At 51.5% G+C, this 25,782-nt stretch overlaps 1 protein-coding gene across 1 annotated transcript in view; it reads left to right on the top strand.

Moving 5' to 3' along the window:
• The first annotated feature begins 2,265 nt into the window (after positions 1-2,265).
• The window catches only part of IRS2 (insulin receptor substrate 2), a 28,460-nt gene continuing 4,943 nt past the window's right edge, over positions 2,266-25,782 (top strand). The window contains exon 1 of the mRNA XM_019921132.3: positions 2,266-6,840. Coding sequence (XP_019776691.1) covers positions 2,796-6,840 — 4,045 coding nt within the window. The 5' untranslated portion in view covers positions 2,266-2,795. The remainder of the gene's footprint in view (positions 6,841-25,782) is intronic.

Raw genomic sequence — 25,782 nt, 5'->3', positions numbered from 1 at the left:
TTGAGTTTCTAAGAATTTTATTTTTCAAAGGGTCAAGGAAGAAGAAAACATGAATGGATATTAACTACTTAGCAGATTGCTAGGCAACATGTTACCATAAAAGGGGCAGCAAGATCTAAAAAGAATAAAAAACCGAAGCACAATGTCCATAATGGTGGTGCCCCCAACACATACACAATCATACACACACACACACACATGTATATACACACCCAGGCCCACACATAGAAATACACATGCACACTTAAAAGGGCACTCCCAGAGGTATTACTTTTTAAAGCATGGTTTAAAATGAAGGATCAACTTTACATACACCTCTTTTTTTTTTTTTTGCGGTACGCGGGCCTCTCACTGTTGTGGTCTCTCCCGCTGCGGGGCACAGGCTCCGGACGCGCAGGCCCAGCGGCCATGGCTCACGGGCCCAGCCGCTCCGCGGCATGTGGGATCCTCCCGGACCGGGGCACGAACCCGTGTCCCCTGCATCGGCAGGCGGACTCTCAACCACTGCGTCACCAGGAAAACCCTACATACACCTCTTTGAGGCAAATTCTATGATGATTTTTGTGACATTGATTATTCTTATGTTTGTTACTCATCAATAATCATAACGTGTATACACAACAAACAAAACTACTATGATCTTTCTGTAAGTAAGGATCTCTTGGCCCATAAAATTAGCAGAATTTTTAGGTCACAGTTTTACAAACAGGTTAAAATATATATCACCCTTTCTAATATTATAATCTTGTTACTTTTCTTAAATTTAAGACTTTATTATATTTAAAATAAAGACTTTTATAAAGTACAGAGGACATTCAAAGGCAAACTTCCAGGACTTAATAAAAAAATAACCAACATTATTGTTCCAAATCATTTCGTGAAGACACACAATTGAAAAAAACAAAAAACGAAAAAACAAAGACACAAGCTTGCTTTTAGCCTTCGTGGTTTCTGCAGGATCCGGAGCCTGCTCTGATCTGAACTCAGGGACTCCCACCCTCACCAGTAGCCCTCACTGTCATTTAGGAGACGCGATTGTATGGTGGGTCCTTATTTGTGATCGACTTTGAAAGTCACAGAAGGCACACAGATGTAAAAATTCGAAGCATCCATGGGCGCCTTCCACGCGGCGGCCGCTGCCGGCTAAGGGCGCGTGGGTCTGGAACCGCCCACTCCCGCGCCTCCGCGCGTGGGGCGGAGGGTCTAGCAGGAGGAGGGCACCCGCCGCGGGGACCCGGCTCACAGGGCTGTGTGCTCGCTGGAGCGCGCCCCCTTCCCAGCACTAAGGAAACTGCAGTTTTCTACGCCTGCTCGTCCTCCTCTTTCTCCTATTACATCCAACAGACGATTTCAACTTCCCGAGACCCTGACAAGTGAATGGCGCTGATGACGCCCCGGAAAGAGCCCACGACCCGGTGCGAGGGAAGGGCACCCCTGAGCGGGTGGGACCCCGGGAGCACCCCGGCTCTCCTTCCAGGAAGGGGCACGAAACTGCTATGGATCCAGAGCTCACTGGTGCTAACGTGATGCTCGTAAACAAGCCGCGGGCCGGGCACCCGGGAACCACCCAGGAGCAAACCCGCCCAGCCGGGCGGGCGCGCGTCCACCCCAAGCCGGGGCGCCGGATCCGCAAGCCAAAGTGTGTGCTGGGGGGAGGGGGATTCCGAGAGGGCGGCCAAGTTCACTGCCCCTATCTTGGGCCCCGCTAGTGGGGCGGCGGCGAGGCGATGCGGGGCCCGAGTGCGGTGCCACCGTCCCCTCCCACGCACCGAACCCTGGCGGGCGGTGTCGGCCCTTGATCTCCGCCGGCCCCCGCCCCCTGCAGTCCCAATCCCCCCCCACCGCCCACCCCAGTCCCCTCCCTGGCGGAAGCTCCCAGCCCAATTAATTGAGTCAAAGGCGGGAGGGCAGGGCCCTCCGCGCGTCGGCCGCCGGCCCCCGCCCCTCCCGCGCGCCCCTTTTCCCGCCCTGGGTGGCATCTCCTCCGCCGGCATCCACAACGAGCCTCTGATTAATGAGGCCCGAGCCGGCCCCCACCCGACCCGGGCCCTGGCCTCCGCGGGAGGGGGAGGGGACGGCGGGAAACGCGGCCCCGGGAGAAAGGGGGGCGGGGCGGGGTGCGCGGCCCGCCCCGCCCCCCCCGCGCCCCGCGCCTATTGGCCGTGCGAGCCGTCCGTCGCGGAGCGCGGCGCCAATGCGGGCGGCGGGGCGGGGCGGGCCGCGCCGTGTGTGCCTGCGTAACGCCGAGTCACATGTTGTTTTGCTCTTCTTAGTTCAGTCACTCGGTGCGCGATGTGTTACTCACTGTGCGGCGGGGACCGCGACGAGCCCGGGTCGCCGTTGGCAGCACCAGCAGCAGCAGCCCCGGCGGCGGCGGCGCGGACCCCGAGTACCGGGGCACACCCCGGCACCCCGGAGCGCGGCGCGGCGGCGGGACCCGTGCGGCCGGGCGCGCCTTAGGCTCGGCCCCGAGGCTCGGGGACCCCCGACTCTCGGCCCAGCCCGCGAGCCCCAGGCGCCGCCCGAGAGCCCGGGAGGCAGCGGCCGCTGCCGCCGCCGCCGCCGCCCGCGCCGGGCATCCTCTGGGGCCCCGGAGCGCGGAGGGCGCTGCGCCACCGCGCGGTGCCGGCCCCCCGCCCTCCACCCGGCGGGCCTCCCCGAACCTTCCCCACCTCCTGGGCCCGAGGGACGCGGGCTCCGGCGGGCGAGCAGGGGGGGAGGGAGCCGCCCGCGCCCCCTCCGCTCCCCCCGGCCCCTCCACGCCGGGCCGGGCGGCGCGGCCTGAAGCGCCGGTGATGGCGAGCCCGCCGATGAACGGGCGCCCCGGGCCGGCGGGTGGCGACGGCCCCAACCTCAACCTCAACCACAACAACAACAACAACAACAGCGGCGTGCGCAAGTGCGGCTACCTGCGCAAGCAGAAGCACGGCCACAAGCGCTTCTTCGTGCTGCGCGGACCCGGAGCGGGCGGCGACGAGGCGGCGGCGGCGGCGACAGCGGGCGGGGGGCCGGCGCCGCAGCCGCCGCGGCTCGAGTACTACGAGAGCGAGAAGAAGTGGCGGAGCAAAGCGGGCGCCCCGAAGCGGGTCATCGCGCTCGACTGCTGCCTGAACATCAACAAGCGCGCCGACGCCAAGCACAAGTACCTGATCGCCCTCTACACCAAGGACGAGTACTTCGCAGTGGCGGCCGAGAACGAGCAGGAGCAGGAGGGCTGGTACCGCGCGCTCACCGACCTGGTCAGCGAGGGCCGAGCGAGCGCCGGCGACGCGCCCCCCGCCGCCAACGCCGCCGCCGCCCCCTCCGCGTCCTGCAGCGCCTCCCTGCCCGGCGCCCTGGGCGGCTCGGCCGGCGCCGCCGTCGCCGCCGCGGCCGATGACAGCTACGGGCTGGTGGCGCCCGCCACGGCCGCCTACCGTGAGGTGTGGCAGGTGAACCTGAAGCCCAAAGGCCTGGGCCAGAGCAAGAACCTGACGGGCGTGTACCGCCTGTGCCTGTCGGCGCGCACCATCGGCTTCGTGAAGCTCAACTGCGAGCAGCCGTCGGTGACGCTGCAGCTGATGAACATCCGCCGCTGCGGCCACTCGGACAGCTTCTTCTTCATCGAGGTGGGCCGCTCGGCCGTGACGGGCCCCGGTGAGCTGTGGATGCAGGCAGACGACTCGGTGGTGGCGCAGAACATCCACGAGACCATCCTGGAGGCCATGAAGGCGCTCAAGGAGCTCTTCGAGTTCCGGCCGCGCAGCAAGAGCCAGTCGTCCGGCTCGTCGGCCACGCACCCCATCAGCGTCCCCGGCGCGCGTCGCCACCACCACCTGGTCAACCTGCCCCCCAGCCAGACGGGCCTGGTGCGCCGCTCGCGCACCGACAGCTTGGCCGCCACACCGCCGGCCGCCAAGTGCAGCTCGTGCCGGGTGCGCACGGCCAGCGAGGGCGACGGCGGCGTGGCGGCGGGGGCCGGGGCGGCGGGCGGCAGGCCGGTGTCGGTGGCGGGGAGCCCCCTGAGCCCGGGGCCGGTGCGCGCGCCCCTGAGCCGCTCGCACACCCTGAGCGGCGGCTGCGGCGGCCGCGCGAGCAAGGTGACGCTGGCGCCGGCAGGGGGCGCCCTGCAGCACAGCCGCTCCATGTCCATGCCCGTGGCGCACTCGCCCCCGGCGGCCGCCACCAGCCCCGGCAGCCTGTCGTCCAGCAGCGGGCACGGCTCGGGCTCCTACCCGCCGCCCCCGGGCCCGCACCCGCACATGCAGCACCCCCTGCACCCCCAGCGACCCTCCAGCGGCAGCGCCTCGGCCTCGGGCTCCCCCAGCGATCCTGGCTTCATGTCCCTGGACGAGTACGGCTCGAGCCCTGGGGACCTGAGAGCCTTCTGCAGTCTCAGGAGCAACACGCCCGAGTCCATCGCCGAGACGCCCCCGGCCAGGGACGGCAGCGGGGGCGAGCTGTACGGGTACATGACCATGGACCGGCCCCTGAGCCACTGCGGCCGACCCTACCGCAGAGTCTCCGGGGACGGGGCCCAGGACTTGGACAGGGGGCTGAGGAAGAGGACCTACTCCCTGACCACGCCTGCCCGACAGCGGCCAGTGCCCCAGCCCTCCTCCGCGTCCCTGGATGAATACACCCTGATGCGGGCCACCTTCTCCGGCAGCTCAGGCCGCCTCTGCCCGTCGTGCCCCGCGTCCTCCCCGAAAGTGGCCTACCACCCCTACCCCGAGGACTACGGCGACATCGAGATCGGGTCGCACAGGAGCTCCAGCAGTAACCTGGGCACGGACGACGGCTACATGCCCATGACCCCCGGCGTGGCCCTCGCGGGCGGCGGCGGGAGCTGCAAGAGCGACGACTACATGCCCATGAGCCCCACCAGCGTGTCCGCCCCGAAGCAGATCCTGCAGCCGCGCGCCGCCGTCGCGGCCTTGCCCCCCACGGGAGCCACGGGGCCCACGCCCGCGTCTGCCGCCAGCAGGGCCTTCCCGGGGAGCGGGGGCGGCTACAAGACCAGCTCCCCGGCCGAGAGCTCCCCGGAGGACAGCGGGTACATGCGCATGTGGTGCGGAGGCTCCAAGCTGTCCGTGGAGAGCGCCGCCGACGGCAGGCTGCTTCCAAACGGGGACTACCTCAACATGTCCCCCGGCGACGCGGGAGCCTCGGGCACCCCGCCCGACTTCTTCTCGGCCGCCCTGCACGCCGGCGGCGGCGGGGAGATGCTCCGGGGCGTCCCCGGCTACTGCTACAGCTCCCTGCCGCGCTCTTACAAGGCCGCCTACACCTGCAACGGGGACAACGACCAGTACGTGCTCATGAGCTCCCCCGTGGGGCGCATCCTGGAGGAGGAGCGGCTGGAGTCGACGGCCGGCCCGGGGTCCACGCAGCCAGCCGGTTCCTTCGCGGCCGGGGCAGGGGGCGGCGGCGGCCACCCGCAGCCACCCCACCAGGCGGTGCCTTCGCCTGGGAGGCCCGGTGGCAGCGGCAGCGGCCGCCTGGAGGGCTTCCTGGGCCAGCGCTGCCGGGCCACGCGGCCCACGCGCCTGTCCCTGGAGGGGCTGCAGACCCTGCCCCGCATGCACGAGTACCCCCTGCCGCCCGAGCCCAAGAGCCCGGGCGAGTACATCAACATCGACTTCGGCGAGGCGGGCGCGCGCCTTTCGCCGCCCGCTCCCCCGCTGCTGGCCTCGGCCGCCTCGTCGTCGTCGCTGCTGTCCGCCGGCAGCCCGGCCTCATCGCTGGGCTCGGGCACCCCGGGCACGAGCGGCGACAGCCGGCAGCGCTCCCCGCTCTCCGACTACATGAACCTCGACTTCAGCTCGCCCAAGTCACCCCAGCCGGGCGGCCAGGCCGGGGACCCCGTGGGCTCTCTGGACGCCCTCCTGTCCCCCGAGGCCTCCGCGTACCCGCCGCTGCCCCCGCGCCCCGCCGCCCCCTCCTCGGCCCTGCAGCCGGCGCCCCCGCCGCCCCCGCCCGGAGAGCTGTACCGCCTGCCTCCGGCACCACCCTCCCAGGGCCCTGGCGCGGCCTCCTCTCCATCCTCGGGGGCGGGCGACAGCGGCGACTACACCGAGATGGCCTTCGGCGTGGCTGCCACGCCGCCGCAACCGATCGCCGCGCCCCCGAAGCCCGACGGGGCCCGCGTGAGCAGCCCCGTGTCCGGCCTGAAGAGGCTAAGCCTCATGGACCAGGTGTCGGGGGTCGAGGCCTTCCTGCAAGCCAGCCAGCCCCCAGACCCGCACCGCGGGGCCAAGGTCATCCGTGCGGACCCGCAAGGGGGCCGCCGCCGCCACAGCTCGGAGACCTTCTCCTCGACCACCACTGTGACCCCCGTGTCCCCGTCCTTCGCCCACAACCCCAAGCGCCACAACTCGGCCTCGGTGGAGAACGTGTCTCTCAGGAAAAGCGGCGAAGGGGGCGGCGGCAGCGTCCTGGGTGGCGGTGACGAGCCCCCCACGTCCCCCCGCCAGTTGCCACCGCCGCAACACCCGCAGGCGCGGCCCTGGACGCCGAGCCAGCCCGGGGGCTTGGTCGGCTGCCCCGGGGGCAGTGGCTCGCCGATGCGCCGGGAGACTTCTGCTGGCTTCCAGAACGGCCTCAACTACATCGCCATCGACGTGAGGGACGAGCCGGGGCTGTCGCCGTCCTCGCAGCAGCCTCAGCAGCATCCTCAGACGGGAGACAAGAGCGCCTGGGGCCGGACCCGGAGCCTCGGGGGCCTCATCGGCGCGGTAGGGGCCGGCAGCACCGGCGGGGTGTGTGTGGGGCCCGGCCCTGGCGCCCTGCCCTCTGCCAGCACCTACGCCAGCCTCGACTTCTTGACGCATCACCTGAAAGAGGCCACGGTCGTGAAAGGTGAGACCCCTGCGGCTGGTGGAAGAAGGGTGGGCACGCGAGGGCGTCCGTGGCTCAAGCCTCTTCCCTTCTTTGGTACCTCGACCTAAATGCCAGAGTGCGGGCGCAGGTTTCCTGTTCTGTTTCACTGTGGGGCCGATGTCAGCTCTCGAACCCCAGAGACCTTGCCAGGAGCACTCGGGTCATCTTTGAGTTGAGTGGGAATCTTTGGACTCGGGAGACTTTTGATTTGTTTTCTTGGGCCCAGACTCCCCGTCTTCCCATGAACACACCTGGCGGGTGCCCCCAGGTCAGCCCCCCGGGGGGAGGCAGGCGGCAGAGGGGGTCTTCTCCATCTGAGAGGCGGGAAACTGGTGCCGGGAGGGGACTTGAAGTTCCGGTAGCTCCCAGGCCGCAGCCTTCACCTTTCTCTTTGTTTTCCTGGAGCCAGGCCCGGCTGACTCTCGCCGAGCCTCAGAGTTTATAAAACACGGGCCCAAAAGTTGTTTAGGAAACGCACATCCATTTTGGTGACTGCTGCAGGGAACAGCGAACCATTTCAAGTTTACACGCAGCCTGTGGGAGCTTTTCCACCAGAGACGTTCCTTTGCTCCGAGCAAGCTGAAATGGTGACGCTGCTTAAACACAGCTCAAAAGCAGTGGTTGTCCAACTCGAGCCCACCTGGGAGTCACCTGGAGAGTTTGCTGAGCCCCGGACGGCCGGGCTAGGTGAATCCCCGAGATTCCGGTGCAGTGGGTCTGGGATGCGGCTCCCAGTGTGCTTCTTCTAAGAAGCCCCCAGGTTGTACTGGTGCTGCCAGTTTGGGGACCATGGCTGGGAGCACCTGACCCAGTTAGACCGCCTGAGTAGGCTTGAGAAATGGCCTATGGGGGCAGCCCAGGCGCAGTCATGTGAAGCGGCCAGTGGGCGGGGCCCAGGCCCCCAGCATTTTTCGGCCGCCCAGGTGATGTGAATCTGGGCTTCAGAGGAGACAGTGAAAGACGACCATGCTGGTCTTCTCAGGAACCATTGGATGGGATGGTGTCCAGTATTGTTCTTTGCAGTCTCATCACAGATCCAAAAGGAGAGAGGTGTGCTTGCCTTGCACCTGCAGGTGCGTCCTGACTGTCTCAGAGGTTCTGACTGTCTCAAACTTTGAATGATGCGGTGGAGGAGAGGTGGGGGGGGGGCGGGGGGGCTCAAGAGCGTTTCTTCTTTAATTTTGTAGCCGCTTCTGTGCAGCGTTGTCAGGAAGATAGAGGCTTTATGGGAACCGCAGAACACAGAGCAGCGAACACGTCTTAGATGCTGGCCCGAGGTCAGCAGTCTGCAAGGGTTACAGGGTGACGACTGAGGTAGCTTGGGGATCCGTACACCTTTTTTTCTAAACGTGAACAGAGCCCTCTAATGCCATCTGAATCCAGCATGTGTTTTCTAGTATCCACGGGATTTAAAGTTATAGCTGTAGAGTGGATACCCTGGAAATCCAATATAACAGAGGAAACGCTACCTGCTTTTTTATTAAAATTGTGGAACACGAGATAAAAAGAGTCACGGAGAGCTATCAGAGTGTGGTGGTTCAGCATCTAACGAAGCCCCCTGGAAGCTGTCAGGCTGTGTCCCGTAAACGATGCTCAGCGGAAGGTCACTTTGCTTGGAGTTAACTGAAGCCCTACGGGTGCATCTGAAAAATTGCGCGTGTGTCTGGGACTTCAAGGGTGATTAGCTGCCGTCCAGGATGCACACCAGCGTAACTAGACTTGAGTGGAGGAGAAATCTGTACACACAGGAATGGGTATAGGCCATCGTGAGCACGAAAGTACATTTTGCTGAAATCTGATTCTAATCAGAAAAACAGCCTGAGAACACAACACCTCTTACTGCTTCTGGTGGAGTAGGCGGGAAAAACCTGGACTGGATTGAGGAGGGCCCTGGGAGGCGTTTCTTGCAGTCACAGGGCGAACGAGCTGGAGCGCGCACCTCCAGGCCTGAAAGGATTCAAGGCCTTTCCGATAAAGTAGATACTCTCAGAAACGTGATTCACGTCTAATATAATGCCCTTTTCAGATGAGGGAAAATGTTAAACCGCAAGAGATAAGTTTATGAGAGGCCTGATTTGGCCTGTTTTGTTTCAGATTTCCCACCAGTATAAAATTCCTTACAACCTATAGGATTCAGGATTCTGAAATCAAAACAGCAGTTTGTATGTTCGGTGGTGGCTGAACAAAGATGAGAGATCGCTTTGGATTGCTGGTTGTCCAGAGTCTCTGTGGGCGTTAATGTAAACACTCTCTTAAGAAGGAAAAAAGACTATTTTTAAGCAAAATGGGTAACTACAATTGGTCCATTGTGCCCAAACCACATTTTTTTTTTTTTTGGAAAAAAGGACTACATGCTAAATGGATTTCTAGTAAACTAATTTGAGCACAGAGAACAGTAGGGTAGGGAAGACGGGCATCTCATCTTAATTAACGGGGAAACTAAATTGCATTTTGTGGAGCCAGAAAGGGACTGTGGAGAAACCCAGAACGAACATCCACTTTTACTGAACTCACGTTTACGCGTAGACATTTGTCTGTGATGCTGATAGATAAAAAGTGCACAGGAGATAAGTGTTGTTTGAGAGCACGGTTTATGGAAGGAAGACTTGCAAAGCATTTCTTTGAAGAGAAAATGGAAAATGAACTTCCTGAGTCATTGGGTGTGCTGCCCTGACTCTCGGAAGTGGCCGTGTTTCCACATCCAGCTCCTTGGGTTCCGCGTGGAAAAACTTCACGAGTTATGCTGAAGTGGAACCATTCGGGGTCCCTTGGGGGGCTAGCGTTTGGTATTTGGAGAGGTGGTGACAAAGAGGTAAGGTCCCAGCAGTGTCTGATGGTTGTTTCCAGTAGAATTGGGGATGGCGGTGGGGTTTCAATGGTGGAGCCAATTCAAAAGTTAGCACGCCTTAGATTGACACAGATGGGTGTGTATGTATCTGTAGGTCCTGCAGAGCAGGTACAAATTTACCTCGAAACTATGCACCTTACTTGGGAGCCGGGAGAAGGTTACCTATCCTTTGTTTTGTGGGTGTGTATGGGAACAAATACAACCAATCTTTAGAGTATTGTTGTTTGGGAACTGAAACTATGCTACTGGAGTCACTGTGCTTTAAAACCACTTTTTAAAATGAACTTTATATATTTGGTCGTTAGGGTTATAGATCGGTGTATACCATAAACTGTGCTACTTTGTTATTTCTCTTTAGTGGGGTTTTTGTTCTAGAATTGGTTTATCTGTAGGTACAAGGCAGATCAGATAAGAATTACCCCCCGAAAGCATCTGTATTTAAATTTGTTCCATAAAAGGACTGTTTATTCACCTCCCACAGTGAAAGAATCCAGGGATGAGAGAGCAACACAATTGTTTCTGAAGGGGCAGCAGAGTCACAAGGCACGTTTAAAAGTATTGTCTGTTGAAGTCTTAAAGCAAGGGGCTTGAATATTTTTAGAACTCCAAGGAGATGACTTGACAAACCACACACGCTTTATTTTTCCTGTCGTGCAAGCTTTTCTGCTTTGGTTGGCTAGCTCTTGTCATAATAAGGTAATCCGTGCCCTGTTCCCACCCTGTTCCCAGGAACAGACAACTAAGGTGCTAATGAAAACACACACAGGCTTTCCTGAATGAAAGTCACATGACTTGTTCTAGTTCCTTTATTGAAAGAGAAACCTTTACCAAAATAGTACTTCGGAGCAGGAAGCAGGGTGTGTGGAACACTAGCCCAGGAATCAGGAAGCCAGGTGTCTAGTTGCCGTGCTGCGTGAGTCACGTGCAAGAGAGGAAAGCCATTTAATCCCTCTTTCTCACTTTCTCTGTCTGTAGAATGGGGTCCTTATAACCCTCTCCTCCTGTGCTCAGGGCCCCTGGGAGGCCCAGGAGGTTGTCAACATCCGGAGCGGTTCAGCTCCTCTAAAGAAGCGTGTTAATAAATCCAGCGATGCTACCGATGTTTATGTACAGGAAAGGCACTTTTGTAAACGGGTGTTCTTAAATTAAAAACCGGGATGCTCAAAGTTGTCTGAACGTGGGGCCGGTACCTTCCTAAGAAATTCAGGCCTTCTCTGTTTTGGTGGCTGGTTTTACTCCAGTCTCCGAGAACCATTGTTTTTTTCCCCCTCTTTGTTTCACTTGAGATTTTTCTTTTCCTAGATAATTATCAATTGTCATGAAGTAGTGTTTTAAATTACAGAGTAAAATAACAATTAAGGAAAAGAGCATTCCGATCCTGAAACTACATCAGGACCGTACTTTCTGATGACCTTTTGCGAGGTGCTTGTAAGAGATAGTGTCAAGATGAAAAACGTGTAACTGGAATATAGGTTTTTTAAAATTGACAGTATTGCTCCTAATATGGGGTGCCTTATGAGAAAAGCAGAACCCTTAAACTGTGAGTTGCTGAATCGGCCATTGTTTGGCCTGGGGCTTCAGTCTTCAGGGTTGATTTAATGAGGGTGATCACTCCTGCCCTGTTTTGATTTGACTGGTTGTCAAACTGGGTAGGAAAACCTCCAGCGTTTCTTTTGTTCTTCCACAGGCCCACTAACCCCCAGAAGAGGAATTTTCATAGGTAATTAATGCTTTATTTTCTTTAGAACTCTTAGTATTAAAATGAATCTCTTTCTGAAAAGAACTTGCGAAAGTTTCAGGACCAGCACGGGGATAATGGGTTTTCTGTTAAAATTCCCACTAATGCGTTTTCTGTAGCAGCAGAGTCCCAAGAGCCGGTTAACTTTTGGTATCAGATTTGGCAAGTAGAGAGGGTTTTTTGTTTTGTTTTTTTGGGTAGCACGGAATCAGGTGTTCCCATTTCACCTCAGAAACTTAAGGGAAAATGTACCTTGACTCCTTTATCTGCTTTGCCAAGTACACCAAGTTGGGGAAGCTCGGAGGGAAGGGGACCAACGTGCCCTTCCCCACAGCCCGGTCTTCACTGGGGCTCCTGTGATAGGTGAATCCTCTGCAGACTTTATCTACTGCAGACATGAGCAGAATGCACGTTTCCGTACAAGTTGGGCAAGGTCTTTGAATGCTGGCATTCTTCTCCACCAAACGGAATTTTCTGAACCTCCAAGATCAGCGGATATAAACATGTTATCGATCAGGTGGTAGGTTTTATGAGAATAGCCACATTTCAATGGGAAGATTCTTTCTGTGTTGGTTTCATTAATTTGAATGTATTCTTCAAGGTGGCAGTGATTATTCTGAATCACTTCAGGTCGATTATTGTAGACAGAGTTCAGCGGTAGATTTTTTTCTGAAGAGAACTGGTGAAGTCATCACTCAAGATGGAGGAAATGCTGAGGCTGATAATTGCTCCTGATGATTCCATTTCTTTCTAGATGTGGCTGCAGAGACTTACATGAACTGTGCACTGAAATAACGGGCACAGAAGAAAGTGCGAACAGAGCTGGAGTCTATGTTGGACACTAGCATTTTGCTCTGTGGGTGCGAATTATACAAGATACTTCTGTGCCTGGCCGTCTCATTTAATTGAATTCATTGCATCAGAACTGAATTCACTGCATTCTGCTGAAATGGAATTGGGTTAAGACTTACAGGCTGCATTTTTACAAATGATACAGTGGTTAAGTTAGCGGCTCTCGATGTCTTTTCTATTGGACTAGGAAATGTTAACTTTGTATCAGGTCGCTTTTTACCTGTCCAGAGACTTCGTAAAAGTTGATCAGGCAAACGTGTCTTCAGGCTTGGCCCAGTTTTCTTATGCCATAGGTGATGTTTATGCCCAGAGATGCGATTTGCTTATGGTGTTTTCACTGAAATTTGGAATATTTGGTCAAATATTGTGATCCATGATAGACCTTAAAGATGAATGATTATGTGTACGGCATTTTGTAAATACTGGGCTTTTTAGTATCAGTTTTAAAGAGTACCAAATTGGGGGGAAATAAATAATTACTCTTTTGGGGTGATGTGTGTGTACGTGTGTGGCTTCATAATATCGCATCCAGTTGTGCTCCCAGAGGCTGGCTCTGGATATTATTTTCATAATTGAAGCTCCAATACTGAATAATAATGTGTTCTCTAATCGCGTTAAAACTTTATAACCTTAAGTATAACTATAGTTTTACTGTTACTTTAATCTATCCATATGGTATTGTTAGTACAGCTGCTTGAGTGAGTTACTATGGTAGAGTACCAAATTCAATCTTTCCAATGTGAAAAAAAATAGGTATTATGATAGAGTTCATTATATTAGTGATTTTAATGATTACCTTAAAATCCATATGTAGAGCTCAAGAATGACTTACACTTTTGCGTAGAATCAGTGCATAATCTTTACTATTTATGAATACAACACAGTGCTTTCTCTATGCAAATTCAAAAGTACTTACTTAAATCCACCCCTCTTTTGCCTCCAAATTATAAGTGTAACTAACGAGCCCCAAAACTTGGTGGACAGTGAATGATTTTGAAAGAATGCTGCTGAAGTCGATGAGATGATGAAAACGTAACCGTTGTTCTGATCAATATGGAAAGATAATTGCATGCCCCTCTCCCCTTTCAATCAAAAGAAGTGTTTAAAATCCAAAAAGTATTTTTTTTTCACTTTATAGCGTTAAGACATTTTCATACATAAAGTCTCACGTAATACTCCAAAAGCCCTGTGTCATAGGAGGGCCGCCTGGATCTCCATTTTTGGAACGAGGAACCTGCAGCTTAGAGAGTCCCAGTGACTTGCCTGGGAATCCCTGAGACAGAAAAGGGTAGTGATGGGTTGAACCGCACGAAGACGCTGTTGTACCAGTGCTCTTTATCTTATATCCCATCTTATCCAAGTCCTACACACTGTCTACTTTGGAAGCTCATATACAATAGTGACCTTGGGATTTTACCGTAGATCGGCCTTAGGCAGCTTTCAAGTTAACAGCTGGGTTTTTATTTCACTTGGTGGCAGTAACTTAATTTCTCTCTCTTTTCTTCCACACGTTATTCATTCAGAGTAAGATGGGGACAGCTAAAAGCAGGAAGACCGGACAATAAAGGAAAGCTCTGTCATTTTTTAAAAATGTATTTTTTATTTTATTTTCTAATTTTTATTTTAGTACAGTTGATTTACAAGGTCATGTTAGTTTCAGAAAGCTCCCTCTTTTTTTCGTTTTTGGTTTTTTTTGATGTGGACCACTTTTAAAGTCTTTATTGACTTTGTTGCAATATTGCTTCTGTTTTATGTTTGGGTTTTTTGGCCGCGAGGCATGTGGGATCTTAGCTCCCTGACCAGGAATCGTACCCGCACCCCCTGCGTTGGAAGGCAAAATCTTAACCACTGGACCACCAGGGAAGTCCCCCTCATTTTTAAAACTGTTTTCCACACCTGCCAGTTGGAAGAGCTCAGGATTCGACATTGTTTTCAAAGCTCTTGTGATGTTGGTGAATTTGAGCTGAATCAAAATGTTGGTTGGTCGTCTCTTCTGGGGCCTCTCAGGCTCTCTTCCTGGACTTCCAGTGGTCTGCAGAGTTGGAAAACTTATATTCCTCCCGCTGTCTTTGTTTTAGTAAAGCAAACTGTATATTGTACTTGATAAGATCCCCCCCCACCCCCCACAACACTAAATGCTTGAAAACTCTCTCCACACAGAGTGGTGACAGGAAAAAAAAATACAAGGTCATTTTGAGGGAGAGGAGTTGAGAACCATCCCTCTAATGTAACTCATTTTAAGGTTGTGAAAACAGAGGCCGAGGGAGGTCGTGCGTCTTTTCCAAGGTCACTGATTTAATTAGTGGGTAGAGATGTTTGTAAATATTATCAGGAAAGAATAGGTTTGCTCTGTCTCTGTGGGCCTTTGTGTGGAGATGAATACCTTCCTCCTAGGATATGGCCTGTTCCCTCTAGAATGATTTATTGTTTGTAGAAGTGCTATTTGTTTTTTGATTTGGGAGCCTTGCAGGAAATGGCTTCATGCATATACTACAAGGTATGCTGGTGGACAGAACTAGAGGAAAGCAGACACTTGAACAAGGAAGAATGCTGTAAGTTAGAGAAATAGGCTGCTGATGCCCATGTGGGCAGTGTTTTCTGATGTGGCAGAAGGGTGAAGGCCTGGCAGACATTCAAGATCATGTGCTTACTTGTGTTTAAAAAAAAAAAAAAAAGAGAAGAGGAAGAAAGAAAATTCTTGGGATAATTCAAATCGAAAGGCCTCTGTGATCTGGGAAAATGTAAGCCCTTTTTCTTTATCAGTGGGTCACCCTGGGGCCCTGATCTGACATCTAATGGGGTTGTGTTTTCATTCATTCCTTGAGGGGTCCTTAAGATGCATTTCTTCTCTAAGTGAAATATCTTATACTCGTCATTATGAATAAGGCCATTAGCAGTCTCCTAAGAAACTGTTTCATGATGAGTCATCACTCTATTTGATGATGAGTCTATTTGAAAACGAACAATTTTAGAATTTGCCTAAGGACCCATGAATAATCAGTGGTTGCTAGGTGGTGATCTTCTGGGGAGTGGATTATCTCACCGGTGCCCTTCTTGTTTTTAAGATCTTTTATTTTTTTCCGAGAAAAAACTTACTTAACTTCATTGTTATGGGATGAGAAATGGTTTTTCAGAAGGCACTGCCTTCCTAAGATGTGACTCTAACCCCCCTTTGAAAGGCATAAAAGAAGACATAGACGTTTCATAACAGCTCACACAACAGCTATCCATGTTTGAAAAACCGTGGTCGGGAATCTATAGCCTTGTGCTCTGGGGAGTGGTTCAGGGCTGTGTTTACACGAGCTGCCGGTCTCTCCAGCATCCGCAGAGAGAGCACTTCCTTCCTAGCAGACGGCCACACGCCTGCCATTAGAAGCCACGCGCGCCAGTAATCCACCCAGCATCGCCGGCGGCAGCGGCGCAGGATAACAAAACGGGAATGCTTGTCCCCCTGTCAGGAATGAATGGAGTGATGGAACTGCTTCTCAGGATAGGAAGAAAGCAAAGCTCAGAGGACCCTGTCAGGGGGCACTGGCTCTGTGGAGCACTTTCCCAGTTAGGTGGAAAGCGGACGAGAATAAAGACGCTGACGTGCTATGTGGGGAGTGTTTGTAAGTAAACCCGGTCGTCTTTCCCTGGATGAGGTCTGGATCCCTTCTGTGAAAACTTGTCTTCCTCGGAGGACCTGGGACGGAGCTCTGGCTTCCCGGCCCCGTGCTAGTGATGGAAGGCAACTGAAAATAGACGCTGAGCTCAGTGACCGTCTGATGCCCGTGGATCCCCAGGTCGTAGAAGCCTCCCCAACCTGTCATGTGAGTGACGCAGCCGTTTTCTGCCCTGCCAGGCCCGGCTCAGGCCCCCTGTGGTCCCCTGCTGCTTTCTTCCTGGAGGGTTTCCGGAGCCCAACGTGGGTGCATGAACGGATGGATGGATAGACGGATGGACGGATGGATGGAGGGAATTGTTAGCTGGGGGAGAAGTTTTGGAAACAGGCCAGGACGTTCTTACTAAATTTAAAAACTGCATATAGTATTTTAGAAACTCCAGGCAGTAAGCAGGATTAAACAGGGCATGGACTAGAGGGTGCTGTGCACATTGATTTTGTTTGAAAATCAGAGATGGACGTACAGCCAGAGCTCCTGAAGTACCAAGGCAACAAGAATTCCTAGAAAGGGAAAGTGGTCAGTTTCTTACACCACAGCCTGGATGCATTTTTTTAAAAGATAATTTGCTACCGTGATTTGTGGTGGTGTTAGGCTTCTGTTTTATTCTTATATGATGCAGGTAATTTAAAAAATGTTTTCCAGCATGAAAGGGACCTAAACTAATACTTTTGGTATTATGCAAATGAAACAAAACAAATCCATGAGCTACTCATAAGCTCTTCCAGTTATATTTATATCAAATTTTTTAAACAAATACTTGATCAAATATTTATATCAAATAAGTTTGGTGAAACTAATACAAAGAACTCTTCCTACTTCACCAATTAGACTCATAAGAAATGTACAGTTCAGCTGAAAATATTTAGATGCCTTTTCGCAAAATATCTTAGTTGTGAAACTGCAAAATCTGTATTTCTTCTTTCTTTAGAATATTATAAAACCAGAGTGGACATTTATCTCAGTCAGTTTCAGAAAACTCACTTTAACTGGTTGAATAAACAAAAAAAATTTAAACTTTTAATAATGAACCGTGTGGAAATATTCGATATGAAATATTGACCCACTTCTATAAATACAAACATTCATGAATTTTGAAACAGTCTTTCGATTTGATTTATTTTGACAAGTTTTTGAAATGAACATTTTCTTTTCGAGTTGAAAGTTTGCAGTAGCTTCCAAACACTGATAGAATGACATTTCGGTGCGGAGGGTCAGAATCAAAACTGTAAAGACGCAGTAGCACGGACAGATCTTAATTCCGTTTTCCTTCTTACTGTTATTTGTGGTTTAGCTTGTGGGTAGTGCTGGTTTATGAGTAGATTTAGTTCTCAATGAAATAAGCACCGCAGTAAAATACCCAAGTTTAACGCAAGTTAAACGCGTGGAGCGTTTAACTCGGTTCCTAGAATAACTCTGGGCGACAAGCATGCAACTTCACGAGTCTGGAGTCCGTGCCGTTCAGCTGGAATGTTCAGAATTCATCTCTGAATTTACTCTTGAGCCGTTCTTGGCCAAAGACACAGGATGGGCTGTCCCTGCTGGAACTGCAGGTGTCCTTGCTGGAAAAGTCTGGTGGAACCACTCAAACGTGTAGCGCCCCCAGTCCCCCACACACACTTGGGGTCCATCCAATGAAGTGGAATTTCCACATCAGTTTTCTCCTCCGAGAAACCACAGGTTTGATCTTGCTGGGCCCCGGCTCCGAGCTGTCAGCCTCTCTGAGCTCTGGGTAGCCTCGCCTCAGAACTCCCAGTATTTCTCTGTGTGCTCTGTCTTTGCTGTTAGCCTTTGGATTCCAGAAACTTCACGAGGTTAGTGGACTCCCTCTCCCGTTCCTTCTGAGGCTTCCCTGCTCACCCTCAGCTCTTGCCGAAGAAGGATGCTCACCTGTAGTCTGTGTGATGGGAAGCATCCGTAGCTGCAAAGCTGAGAAAACTCACATGTAAGATGTGCTCAGTGCTGCTGCCTGTCCGTGAGAAGTCAACATTTCGATTTTAGTTCGTTTTTTTCCTCATAAATGATCCACAGACATTTCATGTGATCACAGTTGTATTTATAGTGTAGGCTTCAAAATTGCTTAATTTTCAGACGTCCTATTAATTTCCAAGTAGAGTTCTGTTTTCTTAAGACACACCTGAAACCACGTGCAGGCAGCTCTGAGCCTTTTTAAAAAGTGTGTGTTTTATCTGTTTTTCCCCGAAAAAAGCCAACAAAGAAATGACAGGCACTTCCCTTAAGGGCCCCTTGGGAGGATAGAAAGGTGGCCTGTGGGGCGGGAGAGACAGAGGCGGGAAAGGTTAGATCTTCCTTCAGCTTTCAGATTTAACCAAATGGTTACGTTTTCTTATTTTTTCATTACAGAGATGCTAATTGTGACATGTTGCATACTTTAAAACTATTTCACCCATTTGAAAAATATTACAGTGCAGGCTAGAAAGAAAGAGGTTTGGCTTCCAAGCTAAAACAAACAAAAAACAACCCAAAACCAGAAGTACCGAATCTTCAAACCTACCTTTGAAACCAAGGAAATAAACGTAATGTTGACATGTGTTCGGAGCATGAAGTAGTGTAGGTAGTAACAAGTGCTCCAGAAAACAAAGCAGGGAAGAGAGAGGGAGAAGGTGGAGAGGAAGCAAGTCCTGTAGGTATTGAGGGGGAGAGTCCATATGAGCAAAGGGAATGACTAACTGTGCAAAGGCCCTGGGGCAGAAAGTTGCTGGTGTGTCCCAGGATCAGAAGGAGACCCGTGTAGCTGACCAAGAGGGAGCAGGGAGAGAGCAGTAGGTGATGAGAAGGAACTAACAATGAACCGTGACGTGTAGAGCCTGGGCAACCAGTGTAAAGACTTTGTTCACGTTCAACAGCGAAGACGGAAAATATAGTTTCTTTGGAACAGTATGTGAAGTGTTTAAAAATTTTTCATATCATTTCGCCATAGCGTCTTTTTCCACTTAGTGTGGTATATGTCAGCTCCTGACTTTCTTTCTCAAAAATATGACGTAAAAGGTGAAAAGACCTAAAAGTTTCTGGGGGAAGGAATATGCTGAGATGTCATTGCACTGGGGAAGGCAGAGGGAAATTGTCACAAGATAAACAATGCCATCAAAGCACAAGTGTCTGGTCGTGGAATTACATGCTCGGTTACACAGACGTTATTTGTAAAGCACCTTATAACATGTCTAGATGGTGTCTCATCCTCAGAACCTCCAAGGAGGGAACGTTCTTGCCCTTACCCTTATTTTTTAAAGGAACCACCCGAGGGTGAAGGGGTCTAGCAGTGGACCTCAGGGGAGCCTCTGCCGGGCTGTAGGGAACGATGGTCTGGTCCGCTCGCTGCTTCCTGGTTCTGTGTCTTCTCAGAACCCCCAGTGGCTTCCTTTGAAAAACTGGGTCAGTTACTCCCAACTCCCCCTCCCCAGGGCATCCATCCGGACAGTGTGCTTTCCGGTAAGGCGCGTGAAATTCGGGCTCTGCAACAAACTGATTTTCTTCATCAGCTGATTGGGAAACTAAAATGATAGAAAAGTCATTATTCCTTGTATCTCATGGAGGTTGGGCCTCAATGTGGAAGCACCGGTGGGGGTGAGCTTGGAGCTAAGGGGTGTAAGGCGTCCAGAACAGCTAGTACCGCGTGTGGATAAAGACCCTCCCCTTCTTCTAGCCTTTCTGTGGAGAAACCGCACCCCTCGTACGTGGACTTCGTGGCTAGTTGTAGCTTATGTCACTTTAAGGACTTGACATGGGCTTAGGTCTACCTTCAGAACGTAAGCTCGGTTTTACTTAATTTTTCTGAGATACGTAAAAAAGGGATGGCCTGCATGAAGTGTCTTAAAGCAGCTCATTCATTCGAACAAGAGAAAAATGACGATCCCATCCTAATTGTTTATTTCTACTGTGTTAGTAGTTGTTCCTTCTCGTAGGGGTTGCTATTACTTTGTCCAGACCGGAAGTGTGAAATTTGCATTGTCTCTGTCCAGTGTATATTTTAGGAAACACGCTTATGCTCGTGGGTCTCTTAAAGTCATTTTTCAGAATCTGATGTGTAAGGAGTCAGAGCAGGAAGGGGTGGATGGCGGGAGGCTGCGTGTTCGCGTTGGGGGGAGGTTTGTGACCCACACCCAGGGTCTCAGCGGGGACACACGGCCGGGGGGGCTGTGCTTCCCCCTCTGTGTCTGCCACTCTCGCCCTACAAGCAGATTGCTAGCATAGACTTGTAAATAACTTGATTCACGCATAGTCTTGTCAGATCTGTGCAAAATGTGTGAAGTATGGGCAAGTCAAATAAGGCTCCAATTCAAGCTTATCTCCAAAGAATGACAATGGCTAAATATTAATATTTCTTTATGTGAGCATATTGAAACAACTGATTTGTAAATATAGTAAAAGTTACAATGAATGGGCAAGTTTATTCTGCTTCTTCTGTTTCGGTCACTTTGAAGCCTACGCCCCATTCGTGTTCAGTTCGATACAACGAGTAGATTTTGCAGAATGGCCGGCTGCCCTCTAAGGAGAATGGAGAAAATAAGTTATTTTATGTTAATTCGTATAGACCGAGTGTCACAGAATCGTAACGCTGCTAAATGTGAAAAGGTGGAAGTGATCTCTCCGGACAGGATTTCCCTGTCTGCGTGATGCTTTTCTGGAGGGGAGGGGCCTGTGTGTGTGATGTATTGGGCGTCATTGTGGTCTATCAAGTGGTCGTCTGCTCAGTCTGGAGTTTGTGTTTTTGATTCCTAAAGAGGTGGTTGGGAAGGCATGTCTTCTTTAAATCCATTCTTAAAAGTCATAGAGAGGGCTTCCCTGGTGGCGCAGTGGTTGAGAGTCCGCCTGACAATGCAGGGGACACGGGTTCGTGCCCCGGTCCGGGAGGATCCCACGTGCCGCGGAGCGGCTGGGCCCGTGAGCCATGGCCGCTGAGCCTGCGCGTCCGGAGCCTGTGCTCCGCAACGGGAGAGGCCACAACAGTGAGAGGCCCGCGTACCTCAGGGGAAAAAAAAAAAAAGTCATAGACAAACCCTGCCCAGCTTTGGAGCCCGGGAAGGTTTTCGTGTCAATCAGTAAGAAATGCCGTCTTAACACCGGATGATGGATCGTTTCCCACCTTTCCAAGCCTTCAGCAGTTTGGGAAGCTGACTTTATGTCGCTGGGTATTTTGGTCCTGCCCTCTGCCTTCTCCCTGGAGAAGAGGGAAGGATGAGACGGGTTTGTGATCAGGGGTGTCCCAGCAGTGTCCCCCTGTGTGTCACCGTCTGGACAGGACTGGGTGCCCTCCAGCCCCGGGGATGAAGGCTTCCCACCTGGGGGCAGCGGCAGGCACCTCCCTGCTCCGTGTCTGACAGCTGGTGGCCCTGGGCACTCCAGGAGGGACTGGGGGCCAAAGTTTCCAACCACAGGCTTCTGTGGATCTCCCGATGGCACGTTGAAAGTCCCGGGTCTGAGGCCCCTGGTGTGCAGGGTCCCTCCCAGCAAACGAGCAGGTAGAATGTCTAGGCTGGGCTCTGACAAGTCTGCACAAGTTCTCTTCAGCAGGTGTACCCAGCTGAGGCTCAAGCTGTGAAGGACATTAAAAACATTTCAGCATTTGGGCGGAACGAGCGTGCAGGGTGGCTTCACCTGGCTGGTCCGGGCACTGCCTGCCGGGGAAGCTGGGGGTGGTCTGCAGCCTGGGGCACCGGGGCCTGGGTCCCCCTGGAACCACGGGAAGGCGTGGCTGTCAGTGGCTGCTGTCTTACTTTACTGTTTAGCAAATGCACTTGATAAAGATGGTCTGTAACTTCGCACGTTCCACTCTTCATTCCTGAAATTTCAATCAGGGGTACTCCATTTGGATGTAAATCGCTCTCTTCGGCCACAGAGGAATTTACAGAGGAATTTAAATGTCTGTCTGCATTATGGGGCACCGCTGTGTGTGACCCCCGAGAGAATAGAGGTCCTGTGCCCCGTGGCCCCGCCTAGTTGGGGCCCCGCCGGCTGCTGGCATCTTGCTCGCGGGCCCTGCGATGCGGAGAGGGATGTGTGCGTTCTCCGGTGATGCAGAGACACGCGCGGCCTGTGCACGAGGCGTGCAGAAAGCACCCAGGCAGGATGCTCTGGGCAGGGTCTGAGAACTGTTAGCTTTAAATGGCCCTGAGTTACCCCCCCCCAAAGAAAACCACAATTCTGCTTCTGTTCCGCTTCTAGCCAATGAAAACAAGTTTATTCATTTTTTTTTCCCTCCCGAGAGCTCTTCGCCCTCGTGTTTGTGCATTCATGGCTTGTTTACTTACTGCTTGAAGTTGCAAATGCTGGTGATGTCATTCATGGGTGTAGTTTTGAATGGAGGAGACGCCGTGACGGCAGATCGATGTGCTCAGAGATTCCCAGTGCACAGGGCTGCCAGGCCTAGGGCTTTGTCATTCACAGCACTGCGTGTGGTTACCCGTGTACATCATTGAAAGGTGCGGGAAGAAGGCAGAAGGACCCGGCCCCAAGGTGCACATCCTTCCAGCAGCACGTGCTTGCTGTGTGTGGAAAAAACAATTTTTGTGTGTATATATATACTTTTTCTGTTTGTACTACTTAGTTACATAGTGTATGCATAAAACCTCTTTTGGTAGTTTCCCCATGCCCAGTGAGAAATCTAGGGCAGAATAATGTCCCCATTTTCCTAACAGCGAACACCCTGGTGGGTGCTGCCTGCTGGGCCTGGGGACCCCGACTCTGGTGAGGCCAGTGGCTCTCCACACTTGCATGTCCTTGAGCCGTGGGGACGGTTGCCCTGAGTCCTTCCTGAGCTCCCAGCAAGGCTCCTGAGGTGGCCGGTGGTAGGAATGGGTGTCCACCTGTGCCAGGGCAAAGGACACGGCCCTCAGCCTCCTCATTGCTGGGAGATCCTGCATCTCAATGTAAAGGCCAGGTGTACGTCTGCACAAGGTGTGTTCTTCCCCCCGAGCCAGGACGCTGGCGTCCGTATCAGTGAGGTGTCGTCCACGGGAGGGAATGTACTCGCAGTCTGGAGGTGGAGGCTGCTCAGGCCCTGTGGGTCTGTGCCCAGCAAGACAGCTCGGGGCGCTGGCTGGGCTGGTGGTGGGTCACAATATGTTTCCCCCCATTTTTTCTAATCCTTTCTTTTTTTTTCTTTTCCTGTGACGACAGACAAGCACTTCACAAATCCCGTTTTCAGAACATTTCCAAATTATTGCATTATCATTATGTATAAACCAGAGTAAATTTCAGATTCCTGAAGGTGTACCTTTTAAACTGTACTCATAAGTACGTTTCCTGTTAGTGATATCCTAGAGGTAATTTGAGTTACATTTGGCATAATTTCAGACTTCCAGAAAATGCTTATTTCAGTTTCAATAATAAAAACAAAAAAGGTATCAAATTATAAAATGAAGAAAACCCAGTAGCAACTCTTAAATATTTAAATATTCGAAGGAAAGAACGGCTCATTTGAAATGATACGTAACAGGATATTTGGGGATGGATATATTTTGAACAAACTGTTATTCTACACTCCCTTAAGTTTATAGCAAAACTATAATATTTAGGTTTGAGAACCTCAGATAGACACAATATAAACATTTTTATAGTGTACAAAAATATACCCCTGAGGGAGAATTACACCGTTCATAGGATATTTGCAATTTTAACGCAGGTTCCATCACTTGGCCCAAATATTGTTTCAGAGGGTAGGAACGTAATGCTTATAGTCACGTTCTCAAATGACTCAAGCAAGAGAAGAGGTTTGGGCCCTTTCTGAATTGCAGATCTATCATATATAACTTTACTTATTATGTTCAAGTTGAAAGAGTAGTACTGTAGGATATATTTAGTAATAATGAGATTTCTTCAGTACTATGGTATTATGCATGGAATATCAAGTGGAAGAGTAAGGAAAACTAATTCCTAAAGTGTATGCTAGCTTCATAAATGATTTTATGACTTGCTTCCTCCTCCGTAGGGTCTGTAACAGGATAGCAGGCTTTTAAGTCAATGGGATTGCATCTCTGAAGCACGTAAGCCTGCCGATAATTTTCAGAGGGGGTATCAGTTAGTCTCCAGGTGTAACCCGCAGATGGAAATGTATGTTGTAACTTTCACAAATTTACCCTTCTTTCTCCTCCTTGTCTTCCTCGTGTCCTGGGACACAATGTCTCTGTCACCATCACTCAGCTCCACTGTTAAAGTGAGAAACAGCCGTGTCCAAGTGAGTGAACGTGGCTGTGTTCCAATAAAACTTTATTTCCAGAAACAGGCAAGGACCCGATTTGGCCGTACTCTGCTGACCTCTCTCTTAGAAGGCCACTCTCGCGTGAGACGACAAAGGTTTTCTTTTCTCTTGGGCCTCAGACAGTCCTAAAGTTCTGTGCTCCTTTAGAAGATTTTATTCTGCTTTTCTGCCTATGAGAAATGGCGTGAACCACATGGGTTTTTCTTTCTGTTTAGCTCGTCAGAGCTTCGTGAAGGACCTAACAGGCATGTGCTGTATGCTGGGGACCGAGGTGGTCCAGGCCCTTGACCAGCAGGAGAGATAGGTGCACGAAGCAGAAACGCACAGCTTGCAGGGTTCGGTGTCTTTGGGGAGTTGATAAACAGCTGATAGTACCGTGTAAAGGTTTAAACTCCAGGACCCAAATGGAAGTTCCAGACCTCCCCTCACTCCTTCCCGAGTCCTCCTGTCTTTTATTTGCAAAAATGGGGGCTGCATTGTCGGCCCCCAGTGCAGCAGTGAGGAAAGTTCTGGGAGAAGTTAAGGATCGTCCTTTCCTGCTGATCAGCTCCAAGGCAGCGGGCAGGTCACCAAGGCTCCCTCATCTGGTTTTTACCTAGAAAAGGTCTAACGTTTCATAATTTAAGAGAAGGGTCCACCAGCAATTTAAGGACATTTTTGCTTCTCGGGTGTTTGCGTTAGGGCATGATAATAGTTCTCCGATGATGCTGGAAAACTCTTGCCATAAAAGGGTAGCTTCCGGGATCCACACACCAGGCTTTTCAATAACAAACAGAAAAGGAATGGATACTTAACGTATTACAACATAAAGTTGGTGTAGGCTATTCACTATAAAGTTTATGCTGGTTGCTGTGGGTGAAACTTGGACAATGCGGGGAAATTTGAAGTGCGATAACAGTCTAGGACACCTGATTGCTCTAGTCTTTGGTGATTAAGACAAGGTCTTATGGGAAGGATTAAGCAAGAGCTGAAGAAGGAGAGATGCCTTTCATTAACCCCAGCCTCACGTGAGAACTTGGTTGTCTCATCCTGTTTCACGTTGTGTCATTAGCATCAAGTTGCAACTTGATGCTGGGAAATGTCTTCAATAACAAGCATTCCGGATGAAATGATTTTAATTGTCAGTGGAAATGATGAGCTCAACTCCAAGAAGCTTCTAAATCTGTCACGAGTCGGGTTGGTGAAGTCAGTCACTGAGCCCGTTTGTCCCGGGGACCCTGTGCTTCCATATTTTCCTTTTAAGTTATTTTTTTTTTCCACTTGCAAAGTTCAAGTAACCGTTTTTCTTAGAATCCCTGGCTTATCACACCCGACCTTACTTTTTTTTTTTGTATATTCTAAGAGTGCTTTTGCTTCTAGTAAAGTGAGGAGATACTGAATTATCAGGTTGACTTTTCTAGGAATTTCTCATGTAACAGAAAAGTTTATTTTCTCCCGTCATTCTGTGTTTAACATAAAAAGTCTCAATGGGCCTGAAGGACATGTTTGGGCTCACCATAGGGTTTATATATTTTTTTTCAATCATAGTTACTACTAGAAATATAAATTTTAATCTTAAGAAGTCTAATGTTTCATTCTTGTCACGCATATAAGTGTCTGCACT

This window comes from Tursiops truncatus, chromosome 18, assembly GCF_011762595.2.
Source record: "Tursiops truncatus isolate mTurTru1 chromosome 18, mTurTru1.mat.Y, whole genome shotgun sequence".
Taxonomy (NCBI): domain Eukaryota; kingdom Metazoa; phylum Chordata; class Mammalia; order Artiodactyla; family Delphinidae; genus Tursiops; species Tursiops truncatus.
This window is presented reverse-complemented; position numbering and strand designations above follow the sequence as displayed.